The 21,040-nt window shown below is 39.8% G+C and overlaps 1 protein-coding gene across 3 annotated transcripts in view; it reads left to right on the forward strand.

Annotated features, from left to right (window-relative positions):
* The window catches only part of TLE4 (TLE family member 4, transcriptional corepressor), a 159,213-nt gene that overhangs the window by 55,550 nt on the left and 82,623 nt on the right, over positions 1-21,040 (forward strand). For 2 of the 3 annotated variants that reach the window (XM_052645416.1, XM_052645417.1), the window contains exon 6: positions 326-400. The exons of the other annotated variant lie outside the window; for it this stretch is intronic. In XM_052645416.1, the coding sequence (XP_052501376.1) occupies positions 326-400 (75 nt within the window). The remainder of the gene's footprint in view (positions 1-325; positions 401-21,040) is intronic. 3 annotated transcript variants of the gene reach the window in all.

The raw sequence follows: 21,040 nt of genomic DNA on the forward strand, positions 1-21,040 counted from the left end.
TTTATTTTGTTAGTATATTGGAAGATGTTGGGTCACTACTGACTCGAAAGTACGATCTAATTGCTTGTATCAGTTGTAAGCGAGCATCCTTCATGGGGGCGCAGGGATGATCCCTGCGATTGGATGTCCAGTTACTCCTCAGCTCTGTAGAAACAGAGGTACCCTAGACAGTTAGTCTTCCCCCACTCGGGGCTTTTATTTGAATATGGAGACCCCCTGAATCCTGTTTTGCATGTAATTAACGTTAGAGGACATGTTAGGAAAAGCTGTTCTTGACCGACCAGAAAGCAAATAATCGTATTCTGTTTCTGATCTTCATTTATAGCACCAGCAACAAGTGGTGCAGGCTGTGGAGCGGGCCAAGCAGGTGACCATGGCAGAGCTGAACGCCATCATCGGGGTACGTGGCCTTTCCATTTTGGCTCTGATCACCTTAGCGTTTGCACTGGCTCTCTCGCGCGCTCTCTTTAAGTTTTGTTCAGTCGAAGAGGCAAAAGGCAGTAGAGGATCACACAGTGAGATGGAGCACTTTGCCTTCAGTCTCACAAAGCTTGATGGCTAGCTCAGAAACTCTGGACACATTCTCACCAACTCCAGTTGACATGTTCCTGAAAATTCTTCCCCTAGGGAGACTGGGTAGTTCTTTTTCATAGTATTTCTTTGCTTCGCAATCAACGTGTCACTAGCCTATTGCCAGTCAAAAGACACAGATTGCCCTAATATTAAAATGACCTGATTTCTTTTATCTTTCCTCAAATATAGATTGTCTTAATATCATGTGTAGTGAAATAAAATATACATTTTCACATCTCTCTGCTGCTCTTCCTCCCCTTTGATGAATGGTTCTTAGACTAGTGTCCATTTGTAGTAAAAATGATAGATGAACTTCATAGCTTTTTGCAAAATCAGCAGCCCAGTTGGAAAATCCCTCATGGTACCAGTAACATTGCTTAGAAATCCTGCTGGAATTTATGGGCTTGAGCAGTTACTCCAATTCCACTTACATTTTTGTTCTCCTCAGTTACAGTAATCAGTAATAAAAAGGTGCTAAAACTTAGAAAGGCAAGAAACCCTAGCTGAAAAAAGCACAATATTCACATCTCTGTTTATGCAGCTGTTAGGAGTGGTTCTGTAGGTTATTTTAATGAAGACATGTCAACTGTACTTTCCTCTTTCTGCCCCTCCCCCACCCTACCCCAATACTTTCTTTTGTGTATAGATTATACACAAAAGTCTTTTCTCTTTTTTTGCCCTCAGTGTATCAAACACACTTTGAAATGCTAATTATTCCATTTACTTTCATTAAAATTCAAATTGCTGAGTGAAGATGCGGATAAGGGTCGTCTGATAATCAATCTGAAGTGAAGATATTGCTTCAATTATGCCTCTGTCTTTTAACAAGGAAATCAGAACTCTGGGATGGCTGCCGATGGTGGTGGAGCTATAGTCTGATTGCAACTTGTTTTTTAATGGGCTATTTTGAGCTCTATTTTGTGTCCCTCTGACCACAAGAAAATACTGGTAATAGATTAGAAGGCATAGTAAATGGAGAAGAGTAACCTTTATTTCCTAGGAAGTGCCCCTTGGAAAGAAGAGGATGAATCACAACAAGCCATGTAGAGACTCGTTTCTTGTACATTTTCTGTGTTCCGGGGGTAGGGGAGAGATGAGAGATGAATACATTTCACAATTAGTTTTTATTTCCAGAAATTCCAGATAATGGCAATGTAATAATTTTTTTTTTTTAAACAATGAGAAAGCTTGAGTTTTCACGTTAGCGTATATGTACATACCAGCTGTGTTTGCTTGAAGCACTTGTGTTCCTGTTGGGATATAGTTCTGTTACCAAATCTCTCAAGGTTACTCGGCATAGAACCTGTTTTTCCCACCTGCTATCCTATCTCCTGTCGAAGGAGAGAATGTGTGGGTGAGGACCCATAGGAGAGCCTCCTGGGTCATTTCTGGTGTGGTGTTTATTTTTATGTGAACTTCTGAAATACTGATAGCTAGCCTGCCTCATGTCTGGTGGGCAGCCTTTTCTGGAATGCTTTTTTGTTTCTTTTTGAGTCTTGTTAGTTGCTGTCTGTACAGTGGTGAGATTAATCTAAATCAAAACTGCATTGTTTTGTGTTGGATGTTGCTTAAAGATATGAGGGAAGATATAAAAGCAGAACAAGTTCCCTTTCTTTCATCACATCAAGTATATTTTTAACACTGTTTTATATCTATTTCATTTTTACATACTTTGTTTTGAATGGGATGGCAAATTGCCTTTTCTCAGGCAGATGATGATTTATTAGACTGTAGCTGAGTAACTGACAGACATATTGTGCATATATTGGTTTAATTATTAAAGCTAATTTCATTTAGTGACCTAAAAACTTACGTGAAGAACTAACTCAGTAGAGCTTCACGCTGTCAAAGCAGTGTGTGCTGTAGTTTGTGGATCTGGTGGCAATTCCAAATTATTTGTATGGAATCAAAATCACATAATCTGACTATTCTGAAAAACAGATTGCAGAAATAGAAAAGCAAAACCAGCAGTTTTGGGAAATCACAAACCAAGTACAAAGGGAAGAGCCTGATCACAACCAACTCACCTGATGCATTTCTGTGGCTACTGTTCTTTTTCTTTGTTTCATCCCTTCTTAGTGCCTTGTGTCCAGTACCTTTCAGAGTTACAACATTGTGTACCTTTAAATGCACCTGCTATTCTGTGCCCCGTTAGGCATGGCTGTGTTGTGAGGTGGTGATATTTTGACCTGCTGTCAAAAGTGATGAGGGGTCAGTTTTAGATTTTTGTGACTTAATTTTTTAGGTAGTCAACAGTGATTTTCTGCACCAAGGGAAATTTCCCTCCTGAGAGGCAAAGACCCATCTAAGACTCTACAGACCTTCATTTATTTGCCACTGCATACGTATCTGTTTTATATGTAGGCACACCATCCAGACGAGCTCAAATGTTCCCCAATTTAATGAAATCTGATGAAGCACCTTTTTAACTCTGCAATATTATTCTACCTTCGTTGGTAAATGAGCCAAACCAGTGATCCATGCAGTTTAAATGCAAAAAGCTAAAGTGAGCCTGAAACCTGGAGAGGCGGCTTGTTCTCTTGACAATAAGCTAGTTGTGTTTAATGGAATGAAACACAGTTATAATGATTTCTTTCACAGGTCATGTTCAGTTTAAAACTGTTGATAGATTGAAATAAGTTAAATATCATTCGTCTTTTATTTATAAGGAAAAAAAAAACAAGGGAAAGGCCTGTGTTGCTTTCTATAGTTAATATTTCCTGTTTTGCTTTGAACCGTTCATTTTTCACATTTCCTCAAAGCTTTCCCAGAGTTCTTCCAGACGGGCTGTGGGAATGCTCTGCGTCAGTTGGATCATGTCATGTGTCCTGCTAGCCACTGTGTTTTTAAATTAGAATCTCTGTAAGATCACACTGTTGGAACAACACACAAACTATAGTTTTAAATCAGTAATATGATCTAATTAGAAATGATGTTTTCATTTCCTGTATTATTAAATTGAGTCATCTGACTGTCTTAAAATATTTTTTAAATCCATTACACTATATAATCAGCACATGCTGTGTGAATAATAAAGGAGGCTAAGTTGGAACCTCATAAGAATTTCACCAAAGGAACTACCATTAAGAAAAAAAGTTTTGTCAGTATGGACATTGGAAAAGAAAATGTTTGGCCTGTAAAAATAGGAAATGGGGTTCCTCTGGATTCCTTCCTCCACTTTTTTAACCTTTTAAGGAAAGAAATGATATGAAATATGCATTTTTTTAAAAAAGCACACCCCCTTAAAAATCCTTAAGAACAGGTATGCCATGGTGTTGTAGGAAAATGCAGTTTAGCAGAAGAAATGCTGAACCTCAATTTTTAGCAGTGACATTTTAATGATAGGAAGTCTGCAAAATTATTTGCCATCAATTGTGAAGGCAATAACAAGCCTTGGTGGTTTTTCACACTCTCTGTGTTAAGTGCTTTCAGAATGACAGCGTAAACTGTGTTAGAGAACTCCAAGGAAGTAAAACTGATTAAAATGTTCATGCTTGAATGGTGCTGATGGAATAGTTCATTTGGACTTTCTCTACCTCCTGCAGCTCAAGCTGAAATATTAAAATTCAGTGGATTTAAATCTCTCTCCTCTCAGCTCAGGAAAAAAACATTACATTTTAATAGGTTTTAAACCCATAATTCATTGGTTTGGAGCAGCACTATTAAATCTATTTAAATATTACTTGTATTACTAAGGAAATGATTTAAATGACTCTGCCTTTACCATCCTATGTATTTGAGTTAGTTAAAAAAAATAAAGACAATACACAGGGTTTTTTTTCCCTTCATCTTAGCATTTTGTTTTATGGTCCTTGTCATATGATTGGCTCTTAAATTATACACACACACCCCTATATGCATTTCAGATTGGCATTATGGCACGACGTCTTGCAGTATAACAATTTTAAAATGGTGTGTCTTGCTTTTTCCATTATAGATTTAAAAACAGCCATTTTAAGTTTCAGAGACTTTTAGATCCACCATTATGATAGTTCCCCTTGTTGTCTTTATCAACTAATTAGCCATTAGGCAAAAAATACCCTGATAGATAGGAATATGTGTATATATTAAAAATATGTGTATATGTGTTTTCCCCTCCTTTACATCACAGCCTCCAATAGCACAAAATTTGAGATAGAAATACACCTACTCTTTTTTCACAAAAGCAAAATTCGAAGTATCTGAGAGCTGTACTTTTTCTCTTCTGTGTTTGCTAAGAAAGGGCTTTCCAGGGGTATTGTTAATCTTGCAGTGGTTATACTGTTAACCCTTTTGGCGCAGATATCTCCACAATGCGGAAGCGTTATCCTTCCTGGGCCCACCTTACCCTCATACCCTCCTTATCTACCTTTCTCTCTAGTCATTGCCATCACAGATTTTTTTCTGTGGCTTGGCAACACCTCTCCTCAGCTGACTGGGAGGCTCTTGTGTTTGCCCAGTCCTTACTGTGGGGAATCCACTTTTCACTTCTGCGTGTGAGTGTGAGGGAGTTTCTCCCCGCTATGGGATCATCCCAGACTCAGTCAGTGGAGTGCTTCCCTCCTCTCCATTTGTTGGGTGATTTTGAGGTGCATTCTGCATCTGTTCCTTCACTGAGGGTTCCAGCTGGATGGAGCTCAGTTGCCTGAAGTAGAGATTGACTACCTTGTTTTGAGGTTCCCTCCTTCCCTGATCACTTTGCCCAGAGCCACTCCTGTTCTGGAATCACTTCTCCAGATGCAGCCATGCCTTGTCCTGGAGGATCTAAGAAGCTCAGTATTTGACCTCATAGGCCTCAACCTCTTTAAGGGGGCTTTCTGGTATAGGCAGACAATTGAACTCAAGTGCCACAGTCTTAGTTTGTTTTCTGATGTGAGTTCTATGCATGAAACATTTTTTTTTTTAACATCTCGGCTTTTACCTTATTTTTTAAATGACTACTTTTCAATGAACTGACAATAACTGAAAGCTACTTTTCAATGAGCTTCCCTTTCTTGTTATTCTCCTATCTGATTACTGTTGGGTATTTTCTAAATGTGTATAATATGGAATAAACTTAAAAACAAGCTATAAAATAGATTTGTGTTTTATCAGAGATTGTTATTCTTGTTATTCTAGCTTTGTCATTACTTGACAGTGTGCCTGGAGCGTAAAGTCTTTACTAAAGTGCTGGCCATTGGCTGCCTGATGTACACAGATTGATGGGATTAAGGTTGGGGTAGGGGGTTGGTCTTCTGCAGTTGTAGGGCTTTGCTTATCTGCTCTTGCAAAGCATGATAAACATATGATTGTACCTGAGTCAAAGAAAGCAGTTTTAACATCATTCTACACATTTCTCCATATTATATTGGTATGTCTGCCCTCACTTTTTTTTTTTAAACTTGTTCATTTATTGTGGATCAGGGGATTGTGTTACTGAGTGATGTAGCTATAATCTCATCTTTGTGCTATAATTTGATGAGGCTCTAAGAGGCAGTAATTTCCTTTCATAACAAAGACTCATATATTTAAGTAATTTTTAAACTCTCTCTACTTCAGAACTCTCTAAAAAACCTAGATAAGGAACAGAATTTCTGATTTGTGTTTATGATATGCACTCTGTTGATTTCTGTTACAAAGCTTCTCTAGAAGAAATTTCTAGTTAGTCAGTTTTGTTTTTATTTGTTGTTAACCTGACATGCTACTGTTCTGCTCTTGTTGCAAGAGAAGCCCTTCACTCCCTCCTTTCCCCTAATAAATGCATTTCCGTAGCTCCAGGTAGAGTTAGGCAAACAGTGTTAGAGGAGCTGCAGAATGTGTCTGGGTGGTTACATGTGACTTAGCTTAAAGCACGTGGGCTTTGGCTTCCACTAGAAGAGAGTGGAGTTACCCATATGCCTTTCATTCACACCAGTGCACAGCGGGTTGAGTCTGTGTTGGGGTCCAGAGGACTAGGTGGAACTGTGATACAGAAAAGATTTCACTCAAGGCAGCTTGCAAGCTTGCACATTCTTATTCCTTTTTTTATTGGTTGAGAAGTGAAAGTGTTAGTTGCTTGGTCATGTCCAGCTCTTTGCCACCCCAGGGACTATAGCCTGGCGGGCTCCTCTGTCCATGGAATTCTCCAGGCAAGAAAACTGGAGTGGGTAGCCATTCCCTTCTCCAGGGGATCTTCCCAACCCTGGGATTGAACCAGGGTCTCCTTCACTGCAGAAGAATCTTTACCGTCTGAACCACTAGTGAAGCCTCTCTCCACCCTGGGTCCCCTCCTCCCCCTACCAAGTTTTGCTTCTGCTTTTCTAGTTCTTTTACTGACTTCTTCCCAGTAATGTTTCTACAAGCAGCATCACCAACTAACTCCCATGTAGCCAGACCTTTTCCCTCGTAGACCCAGCCTGCCTTGTGTTTTCAAAGCTGGGAGAGAGAAGGCAGGCTCCCCACCAAACAGGCAATTAGAGGATAGATGCCTTAGACTAAGTTTTAAGGACTGTTGGTGTGTGTCTTCCTCAAAGCTCTCTAGGATATCAATCTACTTAAAAATACATTTGTGATCTTATCTTCTAAGGATTTTTGTGAAAAGATGGAAACCTTTTATAGACTAGTAAGAATAATTTAATCATTACATCAAGTTGTTCATTTGTTGCAGCCTATCAAACAGGCACATTTCATTTTTTACTATGAGTATTTTTAAATGTTTTCTGAAACATGTTCTGAAAAGATCCTCAGATTACATTTAAATCATCTTACTAAGATTTTCGGCTTTGTAAACTTTTTGGTTTCACATTTTACCACGTGTAAATCAATTTTATTAGCACATTTTAATTTTGGTAAAATGTTAATGTCCAAGGACAGCAAAATAGAGAAACAAGCAATAGAAAACATGGTAAAAATTAGGCTGCATTTATTTATAAATTTGTATTGTTTTTAATATTTGAAATAGGGAACATTACCTACTCAATATTACGTATGTTTTTAGATATTAAGGTACAATTTACATAAAGTAGAATTTATCCTTTAAAGCTTATAGTTTTATGCATTTTGACAATCCAATACGGTCATGTAACGACCACCGCTATCAAGATACAGAATATTTCTTTCCTGCCTTGCTCTGCCATCCCAAATCCCCTTGTTCTTTGTGGTCAGTTCTTTTTCCTACCCTAGTTCTGGCAACTGCCCATGATGTTTTTTTTTCTCCCAAAATGATCCTTTTTGATACTGTCATATAAATGAAATCATGCACTATGTAGCCTTTTGAGTTTTCATTTTCACTTAGCAAAATACATTTGAGATTTGTATATGTGGTTTCCTATATTGGCAGTTAGTTCGTTTGTATAGCTGAATAATATTCCATTGTATTAATATACCAGTTTGTTTTAGCCACTCATCCCTTGAAAGGGACAGTTGGCTTATCTCCAGGGTTTGGTGATTGTGAATGAAGTGCTGGTAAATTAACACACGGAGTTTCGTAAATTTTGTTGTTTTCCCCAGAAGTCATCATGGTTAGTATATGTTTAAAGTAAACTGAAATGGTCTTGTTCTTGTAACTGACACAGTTTCCCAAAATGACCATTCTGTTTTTCTGTCTCTCTAATATGTACAAGAGAACCTTTGCTCCACGTTCTCTAGCACTTGGCATAGAAGCGTTGGGGCATTTTCAGACATTTCCAATAGGTATATAGTAGTACTCATGTTCTTGTGCATTTCCCTAATAGCTAAAGATGTTGACTGTCTTGTTGTGCTTACGTACCATCTCTGTATCTTCTTTGATAAGTATCTGTTCAAATCTTTGCCTATTTTTCTTCAGTCCGTTTTTTTAATCATTAATGAGATTGTTAAAAATTATTCAGCAGAAGTACTTTATCTATTTTTCAAATATTTTCTCCCAATCTGTAGTCATCCTTTAATTTTTTTTGTTAGTGTCTGTTGAAGAGCAGGAGTTTTTAATATTGTCTAATTTATGACTTTTTTTTTAATGAGTCTTAACTTTTGATGTTGTTTCTCAGTAACTTTTGCCTCACCCAAGGCCACAATATTTTTCTTTTATGTTTCCTTGTAAAAGTTTTACTTTTAGAACCATGGTCCAGTTTTAGTTAAATTTTGTTTATGGTGTAATGAGATATGGGGATTTGGGTTGAGTTTCTTTTCTTTTTCTTTTCCCTAGATGAATATTTAATTCAATTGTTCCCACACCATTTGTCGAGACTCTATTGATTATATTGTGTGGGTCCATTTTCTGGACTCTTATTTTGTTCTATTAGACTGTGTGTCTTTTTTGGGGTTTCTTTTGCCAGTGATGACACTGTCTTGATTTCTGTAGATTTGATTATTGATAATTCCCTAGTTCATTGTGTGTTTTTTTTTGTGTGTGTTCTTTTTTCTTGATTGCCTTCTTTCCCAAGTACCCCTCAGAACTCTAGCCCTTAACTGTCAGTATCCAAGAGACTGGCTGATGGATGAATGTGAAGAATCCATGCTCAATAGCACAACTTTATCTCATTTATAAAATGGTGTCTGTTCTGCCTCTAGACTTGTCCCTCTGAGATGCCTGCTTCTGCCATCTCCCCCTGTCCCCAGGGGGAGGACAGGTCTGTGCTGTACTCGTGCTGGTCTCCTGCAACTTCCTCTTGATCGGGGTTCTTGTTTGTGCGTCTGTCTTTGTCTTCTTCCTCCTGCACACAGCAGCCAGAGTGGTCTTTTTCTAAAATATTAATTGGATCTTATTGCTCCCCTGGTTATAGTTTGTCTCTGATGGCTGTTTATTTTGGTTAGAATGAAGTCTGAATTTCTTACTGTGGCCGGCAAGTCTCTGTGTGAGCTGACTTTTCACCCACCTCTTTGATTTCACATACTCTTCTCTCTCTTCATGTGACTGTCTTTCAGCCCCGTTGGTCTCTTTCTTCCATCCCTGGCCACCCCAGGCATCTTCCTGACTGAGTGATCATGCATCAGCTCTTCTACCTTCTAGAAACCCCGTCTTCCACATCTTGACATGGTCTTCCTCATGCTCCTCTTTAAAATCTCAGCTTAAATGTTACCTCCTGAGAAAGGACTTCCCTAGCTGGCAAACGTTAGTAGCTCTTTCACACCCAATTCATTCTCTGTAAAGTAGCCTGTTTTTATTTTTCTCAAAGCTTTTACCATTTATTTGTTCATGTATGTTTGTGAATTTCCCTTCACTGGCAGGTGGGATCTTGTTCCCTTTTATAGTCATGGTGCCTAGAACAATATGGAGCTCATTGTTTTCAGTGAATATTTGTATGATACTCATAACTGTTCAGTAAACATGCAATAATTTATTTAATAACTGTTCAGTAAGTATTTGTTAAATGAGCAAATATTCTATTTTGACCTAGCATTTTGGTTTTTTGCCCCATAATTTTAAGCCAAGATTGAGAAGAAGGGAGTATGGACTCATTAGAAATACATAATCCTGTGTGTCACTTGTAGGGAATCTTAGGAATTTCATTTAAGAGTATTTTCATCCTATAAATGAAAACTATAGAATTCAGGGCTGGAGATAATAGCCACAAAAGTACTCTCCAGTTTTCAAACATTGTACAGTTTGTAAGCCTGTTTGTTTTGATGACTGTGACATTTTTATTTTAGAACTTGAGGGACTTTTGTGTCAGCTATTTCTCTAGATTAGCATGTCTATCCTTATATTCTTCTCCCTCAAAGGATAATTATAAATAGGCATTTATGGAGTATTTGCTTTGTGTCAGTACTGTGCTTAGCATTTGCAGACATGATTTTGTTTAAGCTTCATAGCCACTCCGGGTGGAAGGGAATATTATTGCCCTAGCTTTACAAATAGTGAAACTGAAGCTCTGAAGGGGTAAGTTTTCTGAAGGCCACACAGGGAGGAAGTGGCAGAACTGGGGACCAAACTTAGACTGATTTCAGAATGCACCCATTTAACCATTTTGTTACACTTGTCCCTTATTCGTTCCCTCGACTCTTGTTTGACTCTGGGATCAATAGGCTCTTTATCTTGAGATCCAGTATAGTATTGTCCAGTGTTTTAGTGTCCAGACTTCAGTGAGGAAAGTGAAATCTGGTGTGCCTGATACGCACACTAATTGGTTAGGCTAAGTTGAAGTGTCTATAGTCCCACATATTGGTTGAATACTCCTGACTCATACTATGTTTCTTCATGTCTGTTGTAACTTCAGTTTCAGTTCAGTTGCTCAGTCGTGTCTGACTCTTTGCGACCCCATGAACTGCAGCACGCCAGGCCTCCCTGTCCATCACCAACTCCTGGAGTTTACACACACTCATGTCCATTGAGTCGGTGATGCCATCCAACCATGTCATCCTCTGTAGTCCCCTTCTCCTCCCACCCTCAATCTTTCCCAGCATTGGGGTCTTTTCAAATGAGTCAGCTCTTCACATCAGATGGTCAACTTATCTACAACATCTACAACATGGGGTGTTGTAACTTAATGTCACATATAAGAACTGAAAGTTGTCATAAACACCACTACCAAGGCAAGTATTTTTAACCTAGGTCTTTGGATCTTGGATTTCATGCTTGGCTATCAAGCTGTCCATTAGCTTCCTGAAGCAGTGGCAGAATTGTGTGTTGGGGGTTGTGAAAGATGTACATTGTCCAGAGAAGAAATTTTTGTCTTAGGTTCACAAAAAGTCTTCAATGACTTTGTTTGAGCCTATGTTTTAGCAAGAATCAAAAACTGCGCAAGAGCATGATACAGTACTGTACTTTTTTGGTAAGAGTGTAGACATAAGGCAGTTGTCTAGAGCATCATAAGGAGACATTGCTGCGTAATTGTTCAGAAACTTGTAAATCAGAAGTTACACTGAATTTGTTTCTAAATAGTGCCCAGGGAATGAGGGAGTTTCTTGAACTATTGGTGGGTAAAAAAAACCAAAAAAACTGCATTGTGTTGATATTGTCATAGGTATTGTGGAAAATAAGTTAACCACATTAAACACTTAATTTTGAATAATGATAATGACTAATGATAATGACTGCTTGGGATTTTTTTTTTTTTATTAGGAGGGATTAACTGGAGCCAGCAGCTACCTTCACGTAACTGTATCAAAAGAAAATGCAGGCATGTAAATCTTTGAGAATACTTTATTAGTCTCCTGTTCATACATGCATCTTTTAAAGTTCGGAGGCTCAATGATGACTAAGAGCTGGTCCCTGCCTCTTGGTCCCTGTGCTGGTGATTTCATGGGATGGGTAGATCCACAGAGGGATAAGTCATGTTTATGCAAAGTTATAAATCAAGCACATGGGGTTACCAATTAGGATAGAAGTTAACCATTGAAAGCAAAAGCCTCCAAGTAAGCTCATCAGAGAAAGTAGTGGGTGAGGGAGGGGGATAACTTCTGGAGGACCACAGCAGAGGGCTGGACCAGTAGTGTGTGTGTGTTGGTCCCTCAGTCCGACTCTTTGTGACCCCATGGACTGTAGCCCACGAGACTCCTCTGTCCATGGATTCTCCAGGCAAGAATACCAGAGTGGGTTTCCATGCCCTTCTCCAGTGGGTCTTCCTGACCCAGGGATTGAACCCAGGTCTCCCACTTTGCAGGCAGATTTCTTTACCATTTGAGCTACCTGGGAACCAGTAAGGAGGATATAAGTAACTTAGAATGTATAGAGTTTGCCGGGAGAGTTGGGGGACTCCTATTTTTGAAATTATCTCATTCCTTTATGAGAAACCATGTACTTTTTCTCTCATTTCTCCATCTTGAGAAAAATTTTATCCACCCTACTTGGGAAAAACTGCTTCACTAGATCTAGTAGTATTGCAAACTTAAATGATGATGTTGATCTAATAAGCAAGGCCTAGAGTTAACCCTATCCCCTAAAGCTTTTAAGTAAAACTGAATGGCACGTTTTTGAATCCTTTTTAAGGCAGCTCCGTGGCTATTCTGTTCTATGAGTCTCATGCATTTTTTTCCCTTGACAGATTCAAGTAAAGGGGGAGAGTTTATCTCAGTGCCCAGGTTGTCTTCTGTGACTGGCAGGGCCAGGGCCATTGTGATCCCTTAGCAAAGTGGCAGTCCTGTGTATATTTATTTCCCCAGATGTTTCTCTAGGTTGACCCAAAGCAATTTATGGACACAGTTAATATCAGAGGAAAGAAACTATTGAGGGCAGGAGTACAATTCAAGCTGCTGTCTACCTGGATTGAAAACTCAAACGTTGTTTTAAGGTTTCTTTCAACTTGTATCCTCAAATGGTCTACAAGCAAAGATAATGTCAAGGCAACTTTTGTGGTTGTTTCTTCAGGCTGAACCTGTGTCCTACTCTTGGAAGCTAAAACATCCAGGTGCTTCATTCAGCCTTCCTTACAGATGAGCTGTGGGGCATTAACCCTGTCCAAGGCAATGAGATGTAACGAGATGCCTTTCCCCCGCGGCCCGCTCTTCAACAGAAAGACCCATAAAGAGAAAGTTGCCCTTTTTCTCTGCTTTACCTTGGTTGTGTAAGGGCAAGTTAATGTTCAGTGTTGCAGCAGCCTTTTTGGGGAAAATGGCATGTGAGAGGGATCAGGAAAACCAGAGATGTTGACCCAGAGCGTTGATACTGCTATCATTCAGCCAACCCTAAACTTGTTACGTGAGAAATAAAAACCCTATTATTAGGCCACTTTTATCTGGGTGGTCTATAGTTTGCAGAGGAACTGTCTTAACTGATATACTGTTGAACCATGGTGACTGTCCATACATATCAGACAGAATTGGCAGCCTCACCTTTAACCATTTGGGGGACCACTTAAATGAACTCTAACATCTATACAATGGCATGTACTCTACAGCCATTACAAGTGATGTAGTCAAAGCATTATTTAGGGGTCTGGGAAAATGTTCTCTGATACACTGAGTAGGAAAATAATAATTTTAAACTACAGATAGCATGATATTATTTTTGTTTAAAATCTTATATATTCATTGAAAAAATGCTAGATGGACTCATTAACATTATAGTTTCCTTTGGGTGGTACGATTATATGTGACTTGAAGTTTCTTTCCATTCTGCTTGTTCACATTATACATAATTCTAATCTTAAAAAAGCTATAACTGTGAACCAAAAACTACTCTATAAAGATATTAATTAAAAATTAGAAAGATTGTATTTATAGGTTGATTTCTCCTCTCTTCTGATCCATGTGAATAAATAGTACAACCATCTACCCAGTTGCTTGGGGCCCATCTTTGCTTTGGAAGCCCAGGTGGCACAGTGGTAAAGAATCTGCCTGCCAGTGCAGGAGACACAAAAGACGCTGGTTTGATACCTGGGTCAGGAAGGTTCCCTGGAGTAGGAAATGGCAACCAACTCTAATATTTTTGCCTGAAAGCTTCCTGGACAGCAGGGCCTGGTGGGTCCATGGGGTTGCAAAGAGTTGTACACAACTGAGCACTCTCCACATATCTTTGCAAGGTATCTTGAATTTCTCCTCGCCTTCTCTTTCCGTGTGTATGTGCGTGCTTGATAGTCATGTCTGACTCTTTGCAACCCCATGGACTGTAGTCTGCCAGGCTACTCTGTCCAAGGAATTTCTAGGCAAAAATACTGGAGTGGGTTGCCATTATCTTCTCCAGGGAGTCTTCCTGACTCAGGGATCAAACCTGCATTTCTTGGCATGTCCTGCATGGCCAGGTCAGTTCTTTACCAGTTGAGCCACCAGGGAGGCCCTCTCCTTCTGTAACCATGTCTTTTAGTGCCATCTCCAGAATAGATCTTAAGTCTTCTTCTCTTTGCCACTTCTACTGCTACAACTCTAATCCAAGTCATCATCACTTTTTGGTTTGAATCCCTTTATTACATTCTTGCTGATCTCTGCTTTCATCCTGGCCACTGTCAGACCTAGTCTCCACATAGCATTATGAATGTTTAGGTTATATAATACTATAGCTCAGAATGCTTACTCAGTTCACTTCTGTCACTCAGTCGTGTCTGACTCTTTGCAACCCCATGGACTGCAGCACCCCAGGCTTCCCTGTCCATTACCAACTCATAGAGCCCACCCAGACTCGTATCCATTGAGTCCGTGATGCCATCCAACCATCTCATCCTCTGTCATCCCCTTCTCCTCTGCCTTCAGTCTTTCCCAGCATCAGGGTCTTTTCAAATGAGTCAGTTCTTCACATTAGGTAGCCAAAGTATTGGAGTTTCAGCTTCAACATCACTAATGAACACTCAGGATTTATCTCCTTTAGGATGGACTGGTTGGATCTCCTTGCAGTCCAAGGGACTCTCAGAAGGCTTCTCCAACACCACAGTTCAAAAGCATCAACTCTTCGGCGCTCAGCTTTCTTTATAGTCCAATTCTCACATCCATACATGACTGCTAGAAAAACCATAGCCTTGACTAGATGGACCTTTGTTGGCAAAGTAATGTCTCTGCTTTTTAATATGCTGTCTAGATTGGTCATAAGTTTTCTTCCAAGGAGTAAGTATCTTTTCATTTCATGGCTGCAGTCACCATCTGTAGTGATTCTGGAGCCCAAGAAAATAAAGTCTGTCACTGTTTCCATTGTTTCCCCATCTATTTGCCATGAAGTGATGGGACCAGATGCCATGATCTTAGTTTTCTGAATGTTGAGCTTTAAGCCAACTTTTTCGCTCTCCTCTTTCACTTTCATCACGAGACTCTTAAGTTCTTCACTTTGTGCCATGAGGGTGGCATCATCTGCATATCTGAGGTTATTGATATTTCTCCCAGCAATCTTGATTCCAGCTTGTCCTTCCTCCAGCCCAGTGTTTCTCATGATGTACTCTGCATATAAGTTAAATAATACTGGATGACAATATATAGCCTTGACATAATCCTTTTTCCTATTTGGAACCAGTCTCTTGTTCCATGTCCAGTTCTAACTGTTGCTTCCTGACCTGCATACAGATTTCTCAAGAGGCAGGTCAGGTTGTTTGGTATTCCCGTCTCTTTCAGAATTTTCCACAGTTTGTTGTGATCCCTGCAGTCAAAGGCTTTGGCATAGTCAAAACACAGAAACAGAAGGTTTTTTATGTCTTAATATAGACCAATGAAACGGAGTAGAGTACTCAGAAATTGTTCCAATTATATATGCCAGACAGGCAGGCAGATCAGTAGGGAAAAAGATGGACACTGGGGGGTTAATTGGTTATTTTTGTGGAAAAAAATGAAATTGGATCCGCTTTTCTCATTATATGCAGAACTCAGCCTGAAAAATATAAAAAGAAAGAACTTTAAAACACCCAAGAAGACTTTTTATCTTGGGTTAGAGAAGGATTTCTTAATGGGTCACAGAAAGCTCAAACCATAAGGAAAAGATATTACTCAGTTAAAGCATCTATTCATCAGAAGATGTCTTAAATAAAATGAAAATATAAGCCAGAAAGTGAGAGGAGGCTAACACATAGAATTATCTAGGTTGAGGAGGTTAACACAGTTATCCACCTTATACCAGTTATGGACAAGCTAAAAGTTCAAACTTAACAAAACAAACTCATTACTGCTTAAAGCTCTCATTATTCTTAAGTGAAAGTGTGAAGAAGCCCTTTCTGTCTGTTATCTGATTCCCATAATGTTGTATCCAACCCCACTTCCTCCTTGCTCACTGGGTTCCCACCAGACTTCCTTTTCTTCCATTGTCACCACAGGCTCCTTTCCAGTTCTGGACCTTTGCAGCAGTTTCCTCTCATCTCAGATTCTCTTCTGGCAGCTCTCTGCAAGATGCTCTCGTTCTCATCCTTCAAGTCTTAGTTCAAAGGTCACTTCCTCAAAGGGGCTGTTTCTAATTCTTATGAATGAACCATTACTTAGAAATTATGTTAAGAATTCCCTAGTGATGGAAGGCCCTGTTGGGGCAGCAGGCACTTCACTGGGCTGGATGGTGAGGACTTTTGTTCCGTACTTTACAATTAGGCCCACACGTGCAGGTATCGGCCTGTAAAATTCTGCACCCAATTTCAGCGTGGTTTAGTTTGTCAGATGGCCAAGCAATTCACCAGCTGGGTGTGTCGTACAGTTCATCTGGAGATAACATCACATCCCACAGGCTAAGGGCCAGCCCCACAAGAATGCCCCTACTCCCTACACCTTAGACACCAGCCCTAAATCCAGATTATTCTGTGTTTTTAACCATCTCCTCATTGAGTTTAATTAATTAGCCACAGCAGCTCACAGGACTCAGAGAAACATTTAACTTACCAAATTGTGTGTGTACTCAGTTGCTCAGTTATGTCCGACTCTTCGTGACCCCCTAGAGTATAGCCCTCCGGGGTCCTCTATCCATGGAATTTTCTAGGTAAGAATACTGGAATCAGTTGTCATTTCCTTCTCCAGGGGATCTTCCCAGCCCAGGGATTAAACCTGTATCTTTGGGATCTCATGCATTGGCAGGCAGATTCTTTACCACTGTGCCCCCCTGGCAAGCCCTAACATACCAAATCACCCATTTTTTAATAAAAGGATGTAATTCAGGAACAGTCACATGGAAGAGATGCACAGAGCAAGGCATGGGGGAGGGGTGCAGAGCTTCCACACACTTTCCAAGTGCTCTACTCTTCCCCACATCTCCCAATGTTCCACCAGACTGGTGGCTTCCCAAACCTTGTCCTTTGGGTTGTTCTGGAGGTTTCATTACTTATGCATAGTTGCCCAAATCAGTGGCAATGCACTGATGACTAACTTCAGTTCCAGCCACTCTCCCCTCTCTCCCTGAAGGTCTGGTGGCTGAGACTGAAAGGTCCAATCTTCCAGTTAAGTGGCTGGTTTGCGTAGCAACCAGCTCCCACCCGTAAAAGCCCTCCAAAAGTCACCTAACAAAAAGTTAACCTCCAAAAGTTAACCTAACAAAAAGCACCTTTTATTGCTCTCTTTGCTTCCGAAATCCCAAGGATTTTTGGAGCTCTGTGTCTGGAAGTGTAACTATGACCAAATGTTTGTTTCTTATGGTAAATCTCAGTATCATAGCCTGGTTCAGTGTTGTTCAAATTGCAGTTCCTAGATTGACTAAGTAGTGAAATCAGTAGTGAACGTTTTTTATTTAGAAAAAGAGAATAGAAAATACAGAAGTGTGCCACACATAGTATTTGGTATTTGTTAAACTGTTGTTTCATTTTCTTGTGTGTTCTGTGCAGATGTACAACATGCACATACACTAGTTGTGGTCAGAAATGCTGGAAAGCAACTAATCTGTCATCTGAAGTTCTAAGGTCAACTGCAGGGTTACTGAAAAATCTAAAGTAGACAGGCTTTTCAGATACAACTTTACTTTTAAAAAATACTGTAAAGTAACTAAAGAAAACTTTTCTGAGCAGGATCCTTAGCTTGATAACTTTGATGACTACAGCACAAAATGGAAGCATTGGTTTAAGTAAGATAATGTATTAAAATGTCTTCAAAAAATTCTTTTTTAAAAAACTTATTTTAATTGGAGGCTAATTACTTTATAGTATTGTAGTGGTTTTTGCCATACATTGATGTGAATCAACCATGGGTGTATATGTGTCCCCCATCTTGTACCCCCCTCCCACGTCCCTCCCCATCCCATCCCTCAGGTCATCCCAGTGTACCAGTCCTGAGCGCCCTGTCTCATGCATCAAATCTGGACTGGCGATCTGTTTCACATATGGTAATATACATGTTTCAGTGCTGTTCTCTCAAAGCATCCCACTTACCTTCTCCCACACAGTCCAAAAGTCTGTTCTTTACATCTGTGTCTTTTTTGCTGTCTCACATATAGGGTCATTGTTACCATCTTTTTAAATTCCATATATGTGCGTTAATATACTGTATTGGGGGCTTCCCTGGTGGCTCAGACTTATTGGTGTTTTTCTTTCTGACTTACTTTGCTCTGTATAATAGGCTCCAGTTTCATCTACCTCATTGGCACTGATTCAGATGCATTCTTTTTAATAGTTGAGTAATATTCCATTGTGCATATGTAAAATCTCTTCAAAAAATTCTTTAAGTAGTTTATAAACAAAAACCTCCAGGAAATTTTATTTCAATTATTGATTTGCTTAGAAATACTTTTCTTAGTAAACTGTGGATCAATTCAGAAAAAAAAAAATCTAATAGGATTTCTGATGCGGAAGTTAATATTATAACGATTCAAGTTTTTTTCCTTTCCTTTTCTTGCTGTTATTACTTTGTTGAGTTAAAACTGCAAGTTAAAACAGTAGAATCCTTGGAACAGGACTCATAGAATTTTCCTCTTTACTTGTTACCTGTTTTTCCCTTTAAGGTCATTCCAGAGATTTTGAGGACAAGAGAGATCTGTGGTTTTAGTGTGAGAAACTTACCCTTGCAGTGATAATCTTTCTTAGGTTACTGTAAATGCCCATCTTTCCCCTGCAGTAAATCCTCATGTTTTAAATCATCAGGAAAGAATAAGCTTAGATTGTAAATTTCCTTCCTTTGCTCTTTTTTATATTCTTACTTCTGTGTATTCACTTAACTTTTAGCTTTTGCTAGAGATATTTGTTCAGAGCAGGAACTCCCAGTTTTCTGGCTAGAAGGGTGCATCCTGTTTTCCTCACCTCTACAACTGCAGGAGAGTCGAAAGAACAGTAAAACGAACAAAGTGTACTCATCACCTGGGCTTCCCAGGTGACTCAGTGACAAAGAATTCGCCTGTAGTGCAGGAGATGTGGGTTTGATCCTGGATCAGGAAGATCCCCTGGAGAAGGAAGCGGCAACCCACTCTAGTATTGTTGCCTGGGAAATCCCATGGACAGAGAAGCTACAGTTCATGGGGTTGCAAAAGAGATACAACTTAGCAACTAAACAACAGCAACAACTCATCACCTAGACCTAGATTCACCAATGAACATTTTATCACTTTTGCTTTGTACATGTATACATGCAGACAGAAGACTTACACTTGGTGTGTGCTGAATTGTTTGAAAGAGGAAGACTTGATAATATTCACCCCTTAACACATCAGTGTGCATCTCCTATAGTTTTCCAGTGTGAGCGCGATACCCTAAAGACATCCATCTGTGTAGTGTATAGTTCATATTCACATTTGTCCAGAAAATGTCCTTGATACCACATCTTTCTTCACAGCAGTTGTCCGTCAATCTGTTCCGCACGTACAGGGGCGCTTCTGTTGTGCTGTCTCTTCAGTCTTCTCTCACGCTGCTGAGAAGCAGTTCCCAAACATTTCACTTTGTGACTTTGTCATTTTGAAAATTCCAGGCTAGTCTATTGGAATGCCCTACAATCTGGACTTGCGTGGTGGTTTTCTCATGTTTGAAAGTGAAAGTGTTAGTTGCTCTGTTGTGTCCAACTCTTTGCCCTCTCATGGACTGCTGCCTGCCAGACTCCTCTGTCCATGGGATTATCTAGGCAAGAGTACTGGAGTGGGTTGACACTTCCTTCTCCAGGGGATTTTCCCGACCCAGGAATTGAACCAGAATCGCCTGCATTGCAGGCAGATTCTTTACCATCTGAGCCACCTAGATTCAGATTAAGTATTTTTAGTAAAAACACTCCCTGACTGATGTTGTGTATTTCCCAGTTGTATCACGTTATTGTTGAAGCTAATCATCTGTGTGGATATCCTTTGACACTGAATAACCTGTTCCCCAGCAGCATTTCACTCAGTGGTTTTAGTGTTTCTTGATGCTGTGAATAGATTTGGAGTAATGAGGTGGTAAATTCTAAATTCTTTTCCTTTTAAAATAATATTCTCTCCTGCCTTTCCCCTTGCTCCTTCCCAGTGAGTGAGTGTGTATGTAAATATAGACTTCTGAATACTTTTTTCCAGTGATAGAAACAGTCATTTATTGGGCATCATGCTAAGGGTTTTATATGCTCAATCTCATAAAATTTTCCCAGCATCCTTGGAGAGGTAGGTTTTATACCTGTTTCCACATTTTACATGAAGAAACTTGAGGTCATGAAGTGACCTGCTCTTGCTCACAGAGATGATAACGATTCTAGCTGAGTGGCTCTGATGTCCCTTCATTATGGTGCCTCCCCACGTATCATCCAGGATTTCCTTTCTCAGACTCATCTCAGCCCCCACAGACAGAGTTCCTACTAAAGGGTATTTTCACAACCCAGGGAGTATAGATACCAGCCCAGTCTCAGGCGTTTTCTGTGCTTGGTGCTTTATTTCCGAGTTTGTTGCCTTCTCTTGCCCAGCTCCTGTGTCTGGTCCCTTTCTTATTTTCCTCATAGAATAAGGTCTTCTGGTTGGGTCAGGGCACACGTGTTCAGTATACCCAACTTGGCCAACTGGTTGGAAGCGTAGTAGTGGTCCCGAGAACTCTTCTCTGATTTTGGGACTCATGGCATGACCCATCATTATGCCTGTGTTCTTGGGGGTACCATGGAGTCTAATCGTGGCAACTGTTTTAAAAATTACGTTGTAATCTGTTACAGTTTTTATTCTTTATGATGCTTGAATTGTCTCTAGTTTTGCCAGTGAGCACCCCTTTGAGTTGACCCATTGTCCTATTTGTCATACCTGTTAATCTTACTTTCTGGCAAGAGATGGAGCAGGCTCACCTTGTTATTTTGTTTGTTTGTTTATTTA

The sequence above is a fragment of the Budorcas taxicolor genome, chromosome 8 (assembly GCF_023091745.1).
Source record: "Budorcas taxicolor isolate Tak-1 chromosome 8, Takin1.1, whole genome shotgun sequence".
In the NCBI taxonomy this organism is placed as follows: Eukaryota; Metazoa; Chordata; class Mammalia; order Artiodactyla; family Bovidae; genus Budorcas; species Budorcas taxicolor.